Below are 19110 nucleotides of genomic sequence, written 5' to 3' on the forward strand. Positions count from 1 at the left end.
TTCCATGTACGATTTTAAACAAAATCATTTTGAGTTTTAAAGACAACTTGAAGCACTATTTTTTGCCGCAACCAGAAAAAACTTAATTTTTGGTAGTAATTCGACGACCATAACTCAAATTGTTTGTTGTCATTTGATGTCAATTTAAATCGGATTAAAGGGTATAAATGAAATTGATACACACGCCGAAATCACGAGATTGACCATAAAAGGAAGTTATGATTGAAGGAAATGATAAATTTAACGCTGTGATAACAGAAAGATAAAACAACTACTATTGATCAAGTTGGAATATGGAAGCTTACTTTCGATTTATTTATTTTGTTTACTTGACTACTTTTCTTCATCAAATTTATGCAGACATTTACCTGCACAATCCGAGGTAAGATTATTGTTGTTTAATTGAATTGTCAGTACTATAAAAATCCATGACTCCTTGCTACTACATTTTGTATGCAAGTACAAAATATAAGTAAATGTAACTATAATCTTTATTTAAAGACGGCTCTTAAATACATTTTAACAAGCAAAACATGCTCTGTAGAGCTTAATATTTGAATACAACCCTCTATTTTTCCCATTTCATTATAATTGTCATTTACATGTTAATTCTGTAAAGCCTAATCATTGAAAATTTTTCTGATATTTCCATACATAATAAGAGTTTTTTTGTCAAGTTAAGGGAACCAAAAGAATTTTTTTAATATCTTTAAAATAAAAAAGTTATGATGTCCTATATCAAGTAATGGCTTTTTTCCAACCAAACCAAATCAGAGGTAACTGATGACATCACCAAAAACTCTCTCATTGTTTATCTTTATTTTTAATAAACAATCACATCAAAATAAGCAGTCATACATGTACATGTACATGAGATTTGCAACTAACTGAAACCTCATATTAACACACAGCAGGGAACGAGATCTCGTACTTACTTAATCAACAGTAAAAACTTGACTTTAAATGATCATACATGTATATGTAACTAAAAAAGTATTATGAATATTGAAATAAAACCTTCAGTTTCCCATTCTACAATATCTTAGCTTCATGTTCATACCACAGCTTTGTTTCTACCAAAGCAAACAAAACAAAGGTATTGAAAACAAGTTACAATGTACCTACTGGTCCTACCCCTGATTTTTATGAAAATGAAAATAATTCAAAATTGAATTCATATTTTTCAATTTAACCTATCACAACTTTTTTGTTTCAAAAGATAATGAAATCAAATCTTCAGTTTCCCATTTAAAAACCATCTGGGCATTTGCCACAATTATTTCAGATCATTTCATCAAAAGAGGAAAAAGTAGTTTAATGAATAAGTGGAAAGGTAATGGAATCTATTCTCCATTGCTTGGTAATTTTATAGATAAACTGGCTAATTAACAAGTTTCTTATCACTGTGTATTATTTTTCTGAAGTAAGGGAAAAACACAAATATATGACATTATGATGTCATAACTTACAAATAATTTCAAACTGAATATTTTTTTGTGAAATGGACTGCTGACTATTACAATTAACCAGCTTGTTTGAATATAGTCTTACAATCAGAGGATAACCAATTGTTATGTTACAGCCAGACTATCAAGTTGCAGGTCATGGAATCAATTTGATCTGGATGTTGATATTTAGTCAGCAACCATTTATACATGTACTTTAAGGGTGTAGGGGGAGGTTTAGGATGAAATTTGAAATAAAAATGTTATGTGGGGTTAAACATATCCAGATGATGATCCTATGAATTATTGCAGGCTAAATAAAAAATAAAAAGGTAAGAAATTATACTGAAAAATATTCCAGAATACAAAATTTTATCCTTACCCCCCCCCCCCAACTCAATCTGGCCCTAGAAATCCAATTGTTGCTCCCATACAGAATAAAAGTTTGTCATCAAGTTATTGAATAGAGCCCTTGTCAAAAGTTGCTTGTTGAAAAGTTAAAAGTTATAAGTATCAGTAATTTAAAACCATCAAACTGACAGGGAAAAAATCAAGCACCTGCTGTTTGTTTTTGTTTTACTCTGAAAACTCATTTCCATAAAAAAAAAAAGGATGCAGTTCTACTCTGGCAAAGTTTTTGGTACAGGGCAGGTACTGGTATATAACTGATAAAAAAAAATGCCATAAAATTTGATGGAACACTTGATTCATGTGAACAAGCCTTTACAGCAGTGTACACTAGTGTACATTCAGGTCATTTTGGATGTTCATCAACCCATCAAACAGTGCAACAGAGCAGACCTAAATTTCTTATTTTGTAGGAATAATAGAAAGCTAAATACATTGTAGATCTGAAAACAATGCATGAATGAAAAAAAAACCACTTTCTTATTTATTTTGGAACATTAATTTTAGGTTACATATTTTATATGAAGCCAGGGCCTAATTTAGAAGGAGAAATGATCAAAACTTCTCCTTTTTGTGTCCACTTCTCCCATTTGTCTTTGACAGGGAGAAGTATTTGTAATTGTCTATGTACAAAAATGTCAATATTCTTATTTTTCAAACAATTTACTAAAACTTCTTGTTATCAGTGTCTGGATTAGGCCCAGTACAGTTTGAAAAAAAACAAGAAATCTGACAAATTAGAAATATGGGAAGGGTTCAGAGGTTGTGAGTAGATTAAGATATCACTCTGCGCTGACAATTGTCATACAGTATATGTAATAAAAAATTTTTTATATCAGTCAAGTTTAAATTTCTGTATCTAAGTCACATGAAATATCTTCTTATAAATTTAACTGCAACCAATCAATAAATTACTTTACACTTTTATTTAGTACCATTAAATAAAGATCTTATTCATTTTCAGCATGAATACATTTGTAGATTTGTTTTGAGAACCAGTAGTGACTCCCATTTATATAGTTTTGATGTGCATACAATGTATATAGTTTATTGCCCAACATTTTGAAATGTACAAAATGTAGATTATTACCCTAAAAGGTGGGAGTCTGAGTGTGCATCATTTTATGTATAATTACATTTTGTATCCTTTTTTTTTCATTTTCAGGGGAGGTAATAATAGATTAGATGAAGAGAACAGAGAAGTCAGGAATCAAAAAAGGTGGTTATATTTTATAGTTTACCTGGACTAAAGGGATATCAATTGTGTCCATCATCATTAATAATTTTTCAAAAATCCTTTCTTTATTGTTGAAAAAAAACTACATGCACCTGCCAGTGTCTTTCAGAAATTAATTTTCATTGTTCCACCTGCCATTAAAAAGAATTTTGGTTTCTAGGTGTGCAATTCAGGCTCCTAATACATGGCTGGGTGATTTGTCATGAAATATTACTTTTCATTTAAAAACAAGAAGTGATATAAGGGCACATGTATGTAGGATCTTCTGTATTACGGGAGATGTAAGGGCACATGTATGTAGGATCTTCTGAATTACGGGAGATATAAGGGCACATGTATGTAGGATCTTCTGTATTACGGGAGATATAAGGGCACATGTATGTAGGATCTTCAGTATTACGGGAGATATAACAGCACATGTATGTATGATCTTCTGTATTACGGGAGATACTTCCTGCATGATCCGTTGTAGGATCTGCTCATAAAGTTATAAGTGGAAAGTTTAACTATGGGAACAATGCATTATAATGCTGGTCAATATTTTAACCCTGATGAAAGTTCAGGCTGAAACTTGAAGTAAAATTTGTTTACATACTTTACATTAAGTACAAAATAAGTGTGGCCAAACACCTGCAAAAATGGTTAATATAAGAAAACAAGACAAATAACTTTCTATTTTTAATTGGCCTAGAACAAAGAGTTGTAAAGTAAATAATCAAAATATTTGAAAACATAAACAAACCCATAGTTACACATAAGGAGCTACAAAATGTATAAAGTAATATTTTTATTAAAAATTTGGGTTAGTTTGTAATCAACTGTAGCAATTAATTTTTTTTGTTTTTTTTTTCTTTTTAGATTATTTGACTCACAGAACAACAACAGAGGTGGTTATAATGTAGGAGGACTGTTTTATTATGCAGGCTCTGTCTTACCCATTGAATGGTAGGTATTTCTGTGGAAATAAGAATGGATATGGTGAAATGCAACAAATGCAGATATTACCAAAAGGTCTGTAATAAGTGTAAACACATCTTTAAAAGAGCTCTGAAATGCCCAAACATTTAAAGTAAAAAAATCACTAGCAAGAATATATAATAAAAAATACAATGAGCTTTTCAATGTTTACAAGATTTTATAGGATGGTACAAATGTACATGAACTAGGAAAAGAAAAACAATAGCTGTTTTGTTTTTCTTACTGACTTTGAAGGTTGACCAGATGTAGTGTCTTGTTAGCATTTAGACATTAAAAATATGTTTGTAATAAGTAATCACTAATGGTGTTCTGTCTGACTATACATACATTGTTATAGCATATTACTCTTTTAGGTTTTACATGTTTTAAGAAATCAAATAGGTCAGACCCCGTGCAGGTCCGGGTGTTAAAAGAATAGGCCTGCAGCAGCGCTAAGCTTGTCGTATAAGGCGACTAAATAGTGCTCAGAAACCTAGCCGGGGGCTAGAGCGCTCTGCCCACAGAGCAACTTGGATGTGTGCCCCAGGTGGTGGAATGGGGTACCCCTGGCGTGTTACATGCTGGGGTTGTCAGGCTATAATACGGAAAACCTGACTGCCAACCATAGTGGTGCACCGTGTTGGGAAAAATGCCACGTTCCTCGCACATTAAAGAACCCCACTGTGGTATTCTCCCGGAGTAGGAACCATAGGGCTCTGCCACAGGAGGCTAAATTGCCCGACCCTACCCACCTCTCCCCATTTCCAGTGGCAATCAAAATTTGTCGACCCTATTGTCCTTGTGTCCCATCCCTTTTTCATTTCATCATCGTTTCATGTTCATTTTATCATCAATTTCATGTTCATCGTCTGAATATAGCTGAAATATTGCTGCTCGGACGTTAAACCCCAACAAACAAACAAACAAAACAAATAGGTCAGGGCTCAACATCTTTAGCCAAAATTAGATATTCATTTTTTGGACTCATTATAAGTACATGTACATCTATGTTAGTAGTGTACAGATTTTTATTCCCATAGCTGTTTGAGTTATTCTGTAATCCCTTCTAGTGAAAACTAAATAACTTTTTTGGACATTACAGAACAGGAAAAAGTAAAAAGTTTGTCTTTTGTCAGTATACTCCAGCAGTTATTTGTATATACCAGTACACAACTGACGTTTCAAGTATGATACATGTTTTATATTGTATAAAAAAAAATAAAAAAACTGTTATACACTCACTGTATGATACCATAATATTCAGCTGAGTTTTTTTGTAACACATATGTATATTTTGTCGTGAGACTTGTCCTAATGAAATTCTAGAGACTGGTATTTTTTTATTTTAATCATTTAATATATTTTAAAAGCGTTCACATTTCTATTTTTAGGACCAACCAGCATTCCTGTAGTAACCCTAACAGTCATTGTGAACTAATCATACAATACATGTGTGGTGACTTGGTTAGAGATGGAGCTTCTACCAAGTAAGTCAAAGTTGATTCTAGGCTTCTATAGAATCTTGAAATTTTCAAAATCAAAATATATGTAATATGGGGTTGTTTTAATTGTTAGAATCTGATGAATAATTGGTATATGTCTTGAATATAGGTATTTAATTTATGATTTATCAATAGAGTCTCCCAAGCTTAGTTATTTTTTTCTTACTTTATTTTCATTAGTATGAATTGAAGAATTTAGTCACAAAATTTGAAGCATTTCACTGTTACATGTGAACTGTAAGAATAAACAAGTAAGGATGAATAATCATGTAACTACTGTGAAAGTATTTTAATTTGTGGATACCAATTTTCATGAATCAGGGAAGAAACATAAGTTCGTGGTTTTGAAGTTTTTATAATACACATCACTGGGAATCTACTATTTGTTGGGAACCAAATATCATGGTTTGACCAACCCACGAAAACCACAAAAATTGGTACCCCACGAACAATAGTACTTTCACAGTAAGGTGTCATGATGGTATGTTTGTATTACTTATTGTTAAACTACTTTTATACATGAAATGTTATTTCAATGGATTTTTTATCATTACTAGCAACTAACAAGAAATATTTTTCAGTACCATTCCTGATAATAATGCCAACTGCAGGAACTTTAACTGTAACACTGACTTTGAGTATGGTATGAATGAGGACTATTACTACTATCAACACTGTAGATACAGACATAGAAATAGAGGACTATTTACTGCAGATCAGGTGATTTAATATCAGATGTTCTAATTAATTACTTTGATTTAAAAGTACCTCCTTAAATGAAAGTTTGGTAATCATGAAAATAAGTACTGAAATACAAAATTTATTTGCAAATGCTTTTTCAAGCAAAAAGACCAAATTTGGTTTAAGTTGACATAAGCCTTTTGAAAAGAGTATCTAAGAAAGTAAAACCCCAATTTTTTGTCTGGAATGATTTGAAAAGTGGAAAAAATGTATTGTAGAAGTAATTTAGTTATCTGTTTTTGTCATGTGCCTTGTTATTATTATTTTGAAACATTGAACATTGCTGGAAAAAATCTTTAGCAACTTGGAATATTTCATACTTGCTTCAAAATCAGACTGTAAATGTTGATTAAAGAATGTGATAAGCTTGTATTATTTTTAACACGCTTTTTTAGGATTCAATATTTTGTGGTCATTTCGTCTTGCAGTTTTGAATATTGATGATATGTCCACTAATTGAATGTTCTTTTTTTTTAAAGAACCTAGGTGGTAATCGTAAATTTGCCAAGAACACACGGCAAAATCCAAATGGACAGAGATACGGGTATGAATGTGCCGAGGAGAGAGATTACTATCCTTACTGGCAACCATCACCATGGAAGGTAAGTTATCTTCCTTTAGGGTCAATATTATTTCAAGAATTTTTTACTTCAGAAACTTAGTTTTAAAATAAATTGTTTGCCAACAACAAAACAAATTGGATGCAATTAAAAGCATACTTATAAAATCTTCTTTACAATACAATGATCATGATATATGATACACATATATCATGGTACTGAAGTCTTTTTTATACATAAATGTCGTCTATACAAGAAAATGACATTGTACAAAAGAAGAAAAAGTACAAATGAAACAAAGGTGCATTGGGAAAAAATGAACTGGTGCATTTTCAAAAAGAATACGAAACTTTATTGAATCAGCATTAACAGCTTTAGCATTTACTAAACATATCAATTGTAATCATCATGATATAATATACATAAACAAAAGACTTGCATTTAAGACATTATATGTAATTAATAATACAGAGTTGGAATAATAACGGCAGCGAGTAAAAGAATGCAATTCAGGTATACTGTAAATTATTATGAAAGTATTTGAATCCTAATACCCCAACTCTCTCTTGAGATGCACATAATTTAAGCGAACTTATTTTTGAATTGGTTATACAAATTCATGTCATGTGGGAAAACCAATTTTTAAAAATAATTTTCCATTACAGTCATAAATCCAGTATTACCGCTTTTAAATAACTTGTGCTTGTTTTATGCAGGATATTGCTATAATGACCAATGATGCCAGTCGTTGCCCCTTCTACAGACAAGAAAGTCAAAATGTCAAGTCACGATGGACATGTATGATACCAAAGAACCTTACAAACACCTACCTTGGAAGATTTGAGATTCCAAACAATCAGGCTGATTGTGAGGTAAATAATTGCTAAGGACAATCCCAATCAATTACTGTAAACATATTCATATTTTTGTGACTTTGTCAAGTAAATGTTTTCATGGGTTTCAATTTTGATGGTTCTAAAAATGATAAGCATTCTATGATGTTAAAAATCAATTTTGCAGGTACTATTTTTCTTGCTTATCAGTACATATTAAAAGAACACTAAGAAAGTTGATATGTTAATGGTAACAGTGGATTAAGGAACAATGTTTTGTGTTTGTACTAGCTCCTTTCTACCTGACAGGTGGTCAGATTTTCAATGTTTATCATTTTATCATATATTTAGAATTAGAAATCCCATGCTGAATGAATGTTGACAATTTTAGGTTATAATGATAAAACTCTAAATCATCCTTACACAGGCATTCAGATACCCATCCAATGACCCTAATGGAGTAAGAGCAACATGGACAGAGGTAAAATCTCATGGATTACCTGCCCCTGAGTGTAGAGAGACAGAATTCTCCCGAGATAATCATCTTGGAAATGGTATTGGTGGACACCCTCTTGTTTATAATTGGACTATACCAAATAATATCAATCATGAACAGTGTGTCTTGAGAATCAGGTTAGTATTAATTGATACTACTTATTGTTTGAATGGTTCAAATGTAAATACTGGCAATTATCTGCAAAAGTCTCTTTAGATCCCTTTGATATTTTGTTATAGGTGTAAAACTGTAAATAAGAAATGGCAAAGTGAAGCCGGTTAACAAACTCTTATTGGATTCAAATGATAGTAATCCAATTTAGAAAACTAGAGACTATTTCATCAAAATTATGACATGGTGTTTCAATTATGCTTGACAAAAACACAGGACAGAACAACCATGTAATAAAACATTTTTATGATAATGTTATTTTTAATCAACCATATCAGAGTATGAGGTAAAAGGTATGTTCCTCAGTTAATTTATTTTGGAAAGAGTTTACATTTTGCATCATTTTTTTAGTAAATCTAAATTTAAGATGAATAAAAAGGTAATTAGCACATTGTATTTTATAGGTACAATATTTCCACAGAGGATTATGATGGATGGAATACTGATGCCTCTAGTAATCCTTCTAATGTTGGACTGCCTGCCAAGCTTGGCTTAACTGATCAAGATGCTGATCAGAGAGGTTTTGTTTTTGAAGATGAACCTCAGGTCAAAGTATTCAGTGACCTAAATTTTGAACTTGGGTTAGCCATAAATACTGCACAGTATGGAAGAGTTTTCCAGGATAGGTTAGTTTGAACCATATGAATAATTTACACAGTTAAAATTATAAAAAAAAAAAAAAAAATTTTAGGTTTTGATGTGTTTTGTGTAGAAAATTTATTTCATGAAGCTTTGATGTTGATTTTGTGTTTAGAGAGATAAGACATTAATTCTCTCATGGTAAAGAGATAGATTTATGACTGAATTAATTAATCAGTCTTTCTTTCATATTTTGCTATTCCATTACAGGTCTTTTGTATTTGCTATAAGACCCCAACCTTCAATTGCTATTGGTAAAACAATCCACAACCTGAATGTTCGTGGGAAGAGAGGTAATATAGTGCAGGTTTATCCATCTGTAGAATACGACTTTGTTCCTAACAACATGGATGCTGCTGCTGGAGACTTCATTCATATTCAGTAAGTGGCAGACATGATTAAGGGATAATGGCCAAAAATTGACCACTTTGGTCCAGGTCAAATTCTAATCCTGTGTCAAATGTCCTATCATAATCATATTTCAAAGCTGTATCAAGTTAGAATGGTGTGTCCTTATGTGCCTCAACTGTTCAGGGTTTGACTTTGCAGTCTAATCAAGCTGTGCCCTGTGAAGCATTTTTATTTCATTTTGAAACAGAATTCTGCTTTTTTTTGCATTGAGGATTTTACCATTACTGATCTCATTTTTTTAGTGTATTCAACATATCTAATTGTGGATTTCTATTTTTTGTTAGCTAAGTAAGTTTATTTCTGATGTAGAACTAATATGACCAAAAATGTAAATGAAACACCAATACTTTATTTAAAAAAATTATCATTAATATTTATCATTCAGCATACTGCACACTTTATGTGAAGTCTTGAAATCATGTCAGCACAATATTACATTGTCATTCAAGTTAAAGGTGTACCCTGTCTCAATTTTGTATTAAACTCAAACAAATTCAATATTATTATGAAAAAATTTTAAGTATTAATTTCCCTTAAAATAGGAATGATTTCATTTCTTGTAGAAAATATGATTTTAGATTCATTCTGCATTTACATCACATCATAAATAGTCTGTAATGTCATTTTGTTAAAAATCCTAAATTTTCATTATTCTAAGGTGGACTGGATCTAACACTAATAACCCTAATAATGATGGGAATGGTCAAGCCAGATCTGACAGGAACAACATTGTTTTACTAAATGCCCAGGTATATCCAGAGGGCACTGGAGTGGGGTTTGGCCCAGGAATGAAATATGGGCAGTATGGTACAAATTATCCTATGCATCTAGACAATGCTACATTTCTTGGTTTTTCAAGAGAGGACAGAGAAAATCTGGCATTTAATGCTCCAGGTAGGTCTATAGTAAAACTACAAGAACATTTTTTTTTTCTGGTATAGTTTCGCTTTTTACCCTTTGACCTTAAAGACTTTTTTCCATGGAAATGCACATCACCTGATCACAATTCTGTTTCCTGATTGGCTAAATACTGATAAGTCAGTGGCGTTAAAAAAAAACTATCGAAAATTGTGTGCCAGGTGTTACATTTCCTGAATGAAATGTAGAAAATTATAAGTAAAAGAAAGAAAAAGTTACATGCATTGGCTATCTTTTTTGAAAAAGAGTACTTGTTTTAATTATGCAAGAACTGGTTTTGAATATTATTTATCATGTTATTATGCCTTGAAATAGAGTTGAAGAATAACTCTAAAAAATTAATACTCAATATTTTTCAATGTAGGTGCTTTTGGAGGGGAGTTGTCCCAGCTTGATGATGCTGGTCCTTATTTTAACCTTGGTGTCCGTAAAATGAGCCAACTTGGTACCTACCATTATGTGTGTACCAGAAATAATGATTTCTCAAACAGAGACCAGAAAGGTCGTATTTTTGTCTCTAACAGTCCTGCTAAAGTGGAGGCTATAGGATGGATGGGTGGACAAGTAAAGATACCTGACAGGTAAGTATTATAGTTTTTGGTGATAAAACTTTCTTAATTTTCATGGGTTTGGCAAACAAGAAATGAAGTTACTGTCGAAAATTAAACCCAGTCAATTCTATGATGCTCTTCGAGTTGTTAGATCCATATATTTAAGAATCTACAAACTGACACTATTTTTTTAAACTATGAGAATAAACACACATTTAATAAAAGGTCTTTCACAGTTTTATACACGTATATCAAAAACACCCAAGTGTTTCTGTCCCTTCTTATTGAAAAGATAAAGATTTAAAAAAAAAAAAAAAATAAGATACTGTCAAAGATCAGTGACTCTTTAAAATGTGTAACATCTCAGATAATAGTAAAGTCTTAAAAGCTTTTATTTTGAAAAAAAATGTGTCTGGGTTAAAGGTGTTGATCTTGAATGATACTTTTCCATTCATAAATAAGAAATTCAAAATTGTCTATAGAAGAAATAAACTTACTTTGTATAAATAATTATGAACTTCTTATTTATCTTCTAAAATGTAAAAATACCTTTATTTTACACTGCATTTTGTCATTAAAAAAATACCAGTAAACAAAACCAGCTTGATACTGAGTCATGATAGAATCAATTTTAAAACCAGAAATTTCTTCTTATACACAATTAAGGTATTAGGATTGTGTAATTATGTCCCCTTTTCCTTGGGAAACTATTTGTATTTTTTTCTGTTCATCTGTCTGACTGTTTCTTATTATGTGCTCCCTATACATGTAACTGCTTAGTTACTTATTGGGTTGGAATGAAACTTCACGTTAATTCAATGAAAAGCATAGATATGCAAGATGCAAATATTTTACATAAATTGGGATTTGTGGTTTTCCCACATTAATACACAAGTTTATTTCCCAGTTAGAAAGGAAGGAAACATATATTTTTTAATGAAACAGTTTGTTATCATGACACATTTCAGTAGGGCTATGGTTGATGTAAAACAAGGAGCATTTAGTAGACTACACAAACTTACTCTGAATGAACTGACCCCAGAAGATGGTATGAAACTGGTCAAATCTAAAGGTTCAAATATAAATGTAAGTTCAGTAATGTCAATGTGAGCTTTCAAAAGGAGAAATAAACCACAATTTAAATTATGATGCAGCTTTAAGTTTGAGTACCTTATATATTCTTGAAATAAAAACTACACATGCACTGTTATGATGAGATATGGTTTATCATATGTTGCTATATACCCTGATAAAAAGGTTGTTATAAATGTGTTATGATGAGAAAACTGAAATATGACTGTGTGAAAAAAAGCAGGTATAAACCAGATTGGATTGACCAAACCTGTGTTGAAAATGTTGTAACAGACAATGGTTGTCATAATTTTTATAACCTGGACTGTCTTATTTAATCATGGTCAAAATTAAGAGATGTGTAATACTTACATATACATATTTTGTTTTGTATCAGTGATAAATGGTAATTTTGGTGTGGCATGTTTGGCCATTTTATTCTTCTGTCATCTGTGTTTTCAAATTTTATTCTTTTTATTATCATGTTTGCATAGATTTAGTTGCTTTGTTTTAATTTCTTGTCATTGTGGCCAAACATCTTATTTCTTTTGACTTGTATTTCCTGTAATTTTAAAACAAACCAGATAAAATTTGAATCAATCAATCAATGTATTTACAATTATTGATTAAGGGCTTATTCTAGAAACGAACTAGCAGGTACATTCATTTCATATCCAGCTGCACTCAACAGACCATTTTTGTGCCCCTTATTAGAAAAGTGGGAGGTATATAATGATCATGCTGACTTTTCCTTTCTTCTGTTTGTCCATCCCCAGTTTCTATCCCAAACCACTGAATAAAGGGTTTGTACATATAAGCCACACATTTGTGAATTAAGGAACATAACTAATATCTGAATATATTATTTTGTATAAAGAACTTTGGTTCAATTTAGGCATAACATAAACCACTTCACAGTTCATTCTTCATAAATCAAACCAAAGTTCTTTATACAAGATAATAGATTAGAAATTAGATATTTTCCTTATAATTTAATATTTGCCAAATATCATGATGAATTTATTCCAATACACATATCTTTTTTTAGACATGATTATTTCATTGGAAAAATTAGTCCGGGTTAATTATTGTTTATTGATCAGGTGACAGGAAAATGCTGTATCCAAGATCAAATCAGAATGACAGTATCTTTTCTAACAGTAAAAATGGTCATGTTAAATTATTTTCTTACATTACAGGCAGGTGATGAATTTGCAAGTAACTTTATAGTCCTGTCTCCTGAAATAAAGCTTACTGATGATGGTAAAACGGTTACAGTCATGATAAAAGTGGAAGATAAAAGTAGTGTAGAAATCTACAGGTCAGATACAGAAACATTTGGGTCTTGGTCTAGAGTGGATGCTAGCATTAACAATGGTGTAGCCGAATTCCAGACAGACCAGGGTGGAGTGTTTGTGGCCAGGGCCCATAGAAATGTAGGCCCAATCATAGGCATTGTCATTGGACTGGTAGCTGTTGGACTTATTGTTATAGCTGCAGTTGTCTATTTTAAAAAAAATCCTGAAAAATGGACATCACTGAAGGGTAGTGCCAAGTATGCTGAAAAATCCTTATCAGATAAAGTTTAATTATTGGGAATGTATGAATTCTTGAGAGACATTTTTGTGGGCTAGTTATATTAAATAAGAGGTATTTTACATTATGAACTTAGACTTGCCTTGCCTTGTATACTTCATGGGTTTTTAGAAGATCAGTAAGAATAAGCCTGTCAATCATCATTATACCAATAAATGGCTTCATGTTGCCAGGAACTATCATAAGAAAGACATTTACTACTAACTTGTATTCTTATATTACTCTTCTTGTGTCTTCAACTTTTTATGTAGTTTGATTTACTTAAGAACTTGCATTGATAATCCATCTTATTTAATAGATTGCACCTATTAATATATAAATTTTCTATCAGACTTTAGATGCTGGATTAATTACTCAGTGTGGCAGATTATTCTTTTTGGCTGTAGCATCTGCACTATACTTTCCTTCATGATAAGAAGTAAAAAATACAGTTATGGAAAAGGGGTAAATTTTTACTGTTTTCCAAGTGTAAAATAAATCTAAAATGTTCACATTATCAAAGATTATGATCTCTTAAGTAATATAAACTATTACAATCTTTTATTTTTGTTGTCTCATGCTGTTTATCTGATTTATGTATCTCAAATTTACATTTCATCATTTATTTTGGTTAAAGGCAATGGTTTTTAAAGTTTATATTACGGGTTTCATATTTCATCAGGTTTTATATAAGGAAAACAATTAAATGTGTTTTTATGCAGTATTGATGAATTGACTTGCATAATAATTTCTAAACAATACTCAGTTATTGAATAGGGTATGCAAGTCTCGTCATGTGACCCCGTGATTTTACGAGATTGGGTCCTAGTTTACCATTCAAAAGCATGGAGACTTGTCATTTAGAGAACGTTGATACATGATAAAGGTATTAAGAAAAAAACATAAAATAGAAGATTTTGCATTGTTATACAGCGTTTCGAGTACCTGGAAGTAAACAATAAAATGCAGATCAGTCTTCGGTTTCCAATACGTTCTACGTTGTAAATTCCAGTAAAGAAAATGAAAATAGAACGAAACTTACATACCCTATAGCTGTAATAATTCATGCAAAACATATCAATCTTGTAAAATAACATTCCTAAATAATTTATTAATCAGTTTTCTTTCCTGTTTACTTTATTTTTGCTTATTTCGCAGGTAGAAAAACATAATGCAAAAATAAATTTTATGAGGAAGAAAATTGAAAGGTTTTGCCTGATTATACTATTAAACATGTTGGTATCAATGCTTTACTTTTATGATTTCTATCAAAGTGCTTTAATTTTTATTAAAACAGAACCCTAATAAACTGGAAATCTGTCTAAACTAGAAATTATCTGAAGTAAAAACCCAGAATTAACTGTAACGCTCTCAAAATTGAACATTATCTGAAGTAAAGACCCAGAATGAACTGTAAAGCTCTCTAAAGCGAACACTATTTGAAGTAAAACCCTGAATAAACTGTAAATCTCTCTAAATAGAACATTATCTCAATTGAAAACCCAGAATAAACTATAAATCTCTCTAAACCAGACATTATCTGAAGTAAAAACACAGAATAAACTATAAAGCTCTCTAAACCAAACATTATCTGAAGTAAAAACCCAAAATAAACTGGAAATTTGTCTCAATTAGACATATTTTGAAGTCCCTTTTATGCAAGGTTGAATACAATTTTAACCTTTTCAACAAACACCTGCTTAAACTAAACAAATCTAAACAGGTTTCAGTGTAGACAGGTTTCAGTGTACATACATTTAAACCATGAAGCATGTTTTCTTAGCATGGCATTCTTAATGACTTTTTTGTTTTTTTTTTCATTTTTCTGCTGTATTTATGTCTGAGTAAATGTATGTTTTACGCAGGATTACTTCCTGTTGTCTTAGATTTACCGATTGAGATTATTAAGACATTTGTAGAATATCATTGATAATGTTGTTATTGTTACTTGCTTTTACTTATTGTGAAAGTATGTTAATTCGTGGATAAAAATGAGGGAAGAAACATAAGTTTGTGGATTCTTGAATTCATGGTTTTGAAGTTTTAAGCATACACATCAATGGGAATCTACTATTCGTTGGGAACTAAATTTTATGGTTTGACCTACCCATGAAAACCACAAAAATTGGTACCCCACGACCAATAGTACTTTCACAGTATGTAATTACTTATCTTATTTTTCTCATTACTAGGTGTAATACCACTTTTTCAAATCATCTTTGCTGTTATCAGGAATGTTTATTTTGTATGTTCTTGCTTTTGATGATAATTTTTGCTAATTCTGAGGCTCATATATCAGAGGGTCTAGAATGTATAAAAGGGGGTTGTGTTCCAGAAATAAGCTTGAGCATAGATGGTACTGGAGGGTTGTCATTATGATAAAAATTCCTAACTGTAACTCTCATAAAAAATTCAACCAACTATATGTACCTTCTAAGAAGATCAGACAGATTCGAATTGTTTGTCTTTAGTTCTAAATCTAGCCATATCAAAGTCCCTATATTTTTTGGTTTTGAATTTTTTAATGTACATGAAATTAAGAAAATGAAGTGATCCACTCAGCTTTCAGATTATACAAAATAAGCAAATGATATTAAAATGAAATATTGCAACCACTTATTATTTTTGTCTGCTTTCTGTTAAGTGCAGGCTGATGGTTACTGAAATGGTGGTATTATACCTATTGATACCTTTCTTGTTTAAAACATCTTTGATATAATGTTGCCAGTTTACCTCCAAAATGCCATCTCATTAAACAGAAATTTTGTATGTGACATCCAGTTCATTTTTGTCAACCAGAACAAAGCCATGTACAATGTCAATGTAGTACATTCAGGTATTTCAATTTTAACTTACAATTCATGAATAATTGAGTGTACATTTCTGTTTTAATTGATATATTATACAGTCACTGTTTCTGTTATATGGATAAAAGGTTTATGTAGTTAAGATACCATTGCAGAAAAAGTAATGTTTATATGCCTCCACCACACAGTGGCCGGAGTATATCATTGTACTCAATTTTGTATAAAAGATGATATCTCATGTATGAACAATCTAGTTGAAATTTTGTACAATGAATATGTGGGTTGTGCAATGACTAGAATTTTGCCTTCAGTTTATCTGCTAAACTCTACTCGTTATTCTTTTTGTGAGCCAAGTATTGCTATGTGCTTTCCTCTCAATAAGAGTTGGTCAGCCTGTTACACTTGATTAGCGAACATGATGTGATGCTTAGCAGTAGTTAGAAAAACAGTTCAATCTTTCTTTTCCACTCATTGAAATTTGGTAAATATTTAAGTAATTTTCATATATTTTGTAGAAAGAAGCCAATTTTGCCCAAAGGTTCACATGTCTTCTTGGTGTATTAATATGTTGCCCAAAGGTTCACATGTCTTCTTGGTGTATTAATATGTTGCCCAATGGTTCACATGTCTTCTTGGTTTATTAATATGTTGCCCAATGGTTCACATGTCTTCTTGGTGTATTAATATGTTGCCCAAAGGTTCACATGTCTTCTTGGTGTATTAATATGTTGCCCAATAGTTCACATGTCTTCTTGGTGTATTAATATGTTGCCCAAAGGTTCACATGTCTTGGTGTATTAATATGTTGCCCAAAGGTTCACATGTCTTCTTGGTTTATTAATATGTTGCCCAATGGTTCACATGTCTTCTTGGTGTATTAATATGTTGCCCAATGGTTCACATGTCTTCTTGGTTTATTGATATGTATTTCCTGATCAGATTAATGGTGCTAGTATTTCATATGTTTCATCTTTAAGGAATTATCAGCACTTTAATTTTTTACATACATTTCATTACAAATTAGCTGTTCCCTTTTTGAAATTTGCAACTTGCACCATGCATTTATTCACTGATATCGTAATCATAGAATAATCCTGTTTTATTTTAATGTTAAGTATAATTTTTTATCAGTATTACAACAAGTTTTATTAGGGTAAATGTGAACAGATGTACTTTCTTACAAAACCTTAGCACTGCTTTCATTCATCTTATCATTCATGTTACACTTTATTTGAGGTAGCATTATCACCATGAATCTTTTAGCAAAAGGCTAATAATAACAAAACAAGAGTATTAAAAATATGATCAAAGTCAGATGCTGATTAATAAATATGGGCCTGTTGATACCCCCTAAAATTGCATGAAATCATGATTTTTTCACATATTCTCTCCCCCCAAAAGATTTTCTTGTCTGGCCTTGCTCGGTCTTTTATTCATTTTTTCAATTTAGCCTCCCCTCAACTGAAATACTTAAACTGTTTATTATGTGGACAAACTTTTGCTTACAATTATACATGGTATTTTACCTTGCTATACAATAAGTAACATATAGTTTTTGTTTTGTTTCACCCTTCTATTGGTATTTAATATATCATTTTATCATTTGATATGTATGTATTTATTATGCATTGTTGGTATATTCATAACTTGTTTTGTATATGTCAAGCTGCTGGTCAGCAATAAACAATAATAATAATTTGTCTGTGTCTACTTAAAATGTGCATGCTACATTTTATACGTGTCCATTTTAATTTAGCATGCATGCTTTTGACTCGGTGGGTGTTTCGAGAAAAACAGAGGACGCTTACCCTACCGGTGCACCTGGTCCATGCTCCCAGTTTTTAGTGGAGTCCGAGTTGCTCATTTGCTTTTGTTACTTTGTATGTATGATTTTAGTTACTTAATGTTCTTTGTTGTGTATGTCTGTTTTCCATGTCTGGTCTTCGTCCCTGGATTGCATTCTTTTGATTACCGCTATAACCTTGGTTCCCTTGATTACTCTTTGAACATAACGTATGATCACAACTTAAGTCCCCTTTTATGACCATCTTGTTCCAGCAAATATTTGGGAAGAGATACGGGCATTTCCTTTAATTTTGATTAGGTAGCTTCTGCTAAAAAATATTGTATTTACCAAACTAGAAATATATTGTTATATATGTAACACAGAATTCGTCTATACTTTTGATTCACTTGTAGTTCTGTTTCAATGAACAATTTGAATAGCATATATTGGATGGTCATATTGAAACAGATCAAGAAATAAAATGGAAATAGGGAGTGTAACAAAGCGACAACTACCCTACCCAACTGTGAAAAAACAATCAAAAGCAATCTATGGGCCTTTAAGGAATGGTTCCTAAAGTTTACATTGACTGGCCCTTAAAACACTCATAATTATACATCATGGGCGTAGCTGCCTATACGCAAATACGCAGTTGCGTACTTTCGGAAAAAGTAACATAAATAAAAACACACATTTTAAAGATGAAATAAAGGTTATTTATCACATATGCATACCATGAACGTAGTATAGGCTCTGAAAAACTGGCTCCAAAATAGTTAAAATTCAGGAGTTTCCCTCAGGGTTTTGCCTTGCCGGACTCACGGGGGGGGGGGCCTTGAGCGACCCCCACCTCAAAACCCCTCGCCGTAATTTTGCGCAACTAATACAGGCCTAGCTACTCCCCTGTACATGAAACATAAATATAATCAATAACACACAATTAACAAAGGCTAGATGTTCCTGACTTGGGACAAGTGCAGGAGATTGGGCTGGTTGAACAAG

General features: G+C 31.6%; 1 protein-coding gene across 1 annotated transcript; it reads left to right on the top strand.

Annotated features, from left to right (window-relative positions):
• The first annotated feature begins 94 nt into the window (after positions 1-94).
• LOC148627559 (protein DD3-3-like) lies at positions 95-14236 on the top strand. Its single transcript, XM_088574711.1, has 14 exons — positions 95-382; positions 3019-3072; positions 3949-4035; positions 5439-5534; positions 6131-6269; positions 6770-6892; positions 7567-7722; positions 8111-8316; positions 8755-8976; positions 9200-9370; positions 10059-10294; positions 10683-10899; positions 11838-11955; positions 13140-14236. The coding sequence occupies exons 1-14, from the start codon at positions 294-296 to the stop codon at positions 13527-13529; spliced, it is 2304 nt and encodes a 767-aa protein (XP_088430837.1). The 5' UTR covers positions 95-293; the 3' UTR covers positions 13530-14236.
• Positions 14237-19110: the final 4874 nt, after the last annotated feature.

The sequence above is a fragment of the Perna viridis genome, chromosome 1 (genome assembly GCF_037379345.1).
Source record: "Perna viridis isolate PV_CMFRI_1.1 ecotype Kerala chromosome 1, ASM3737934v1, whole genome shotgun sequence".
NCBI lineage: Eukaryota > Metazoa > Mollusca > Bivalvia > Mytilida > Mytilidae > Perna > Perna viridis.

What these genes read in the sequence shown, in the direction of transcription:
- LOC148627559 (XM_088574711.1), top strand. Translation starts at nt 294, where the DNA reads ATGGAAGCTTACTTTCGATTTATTTATTTTGTTTACTTGACTACTTTT. An exon ending in CAAGTAAAGATACCTGACAG is followed by an intron (nt 10,900 to 11,837) that starts GTAAGTATTATA and finishes GACACATTTCAG; the next exon opens with TAGGGCTATGGTTGATGTAA. An exon ending in CTAAAGGTTCAAATATAAAT is followed by an intron (nt 11,956 to 13,139) that starts GTAAGTTCAGTA and finishes CTTACATTACAG; the next exon opens with GCAGGTGATGAATTTGCAAG.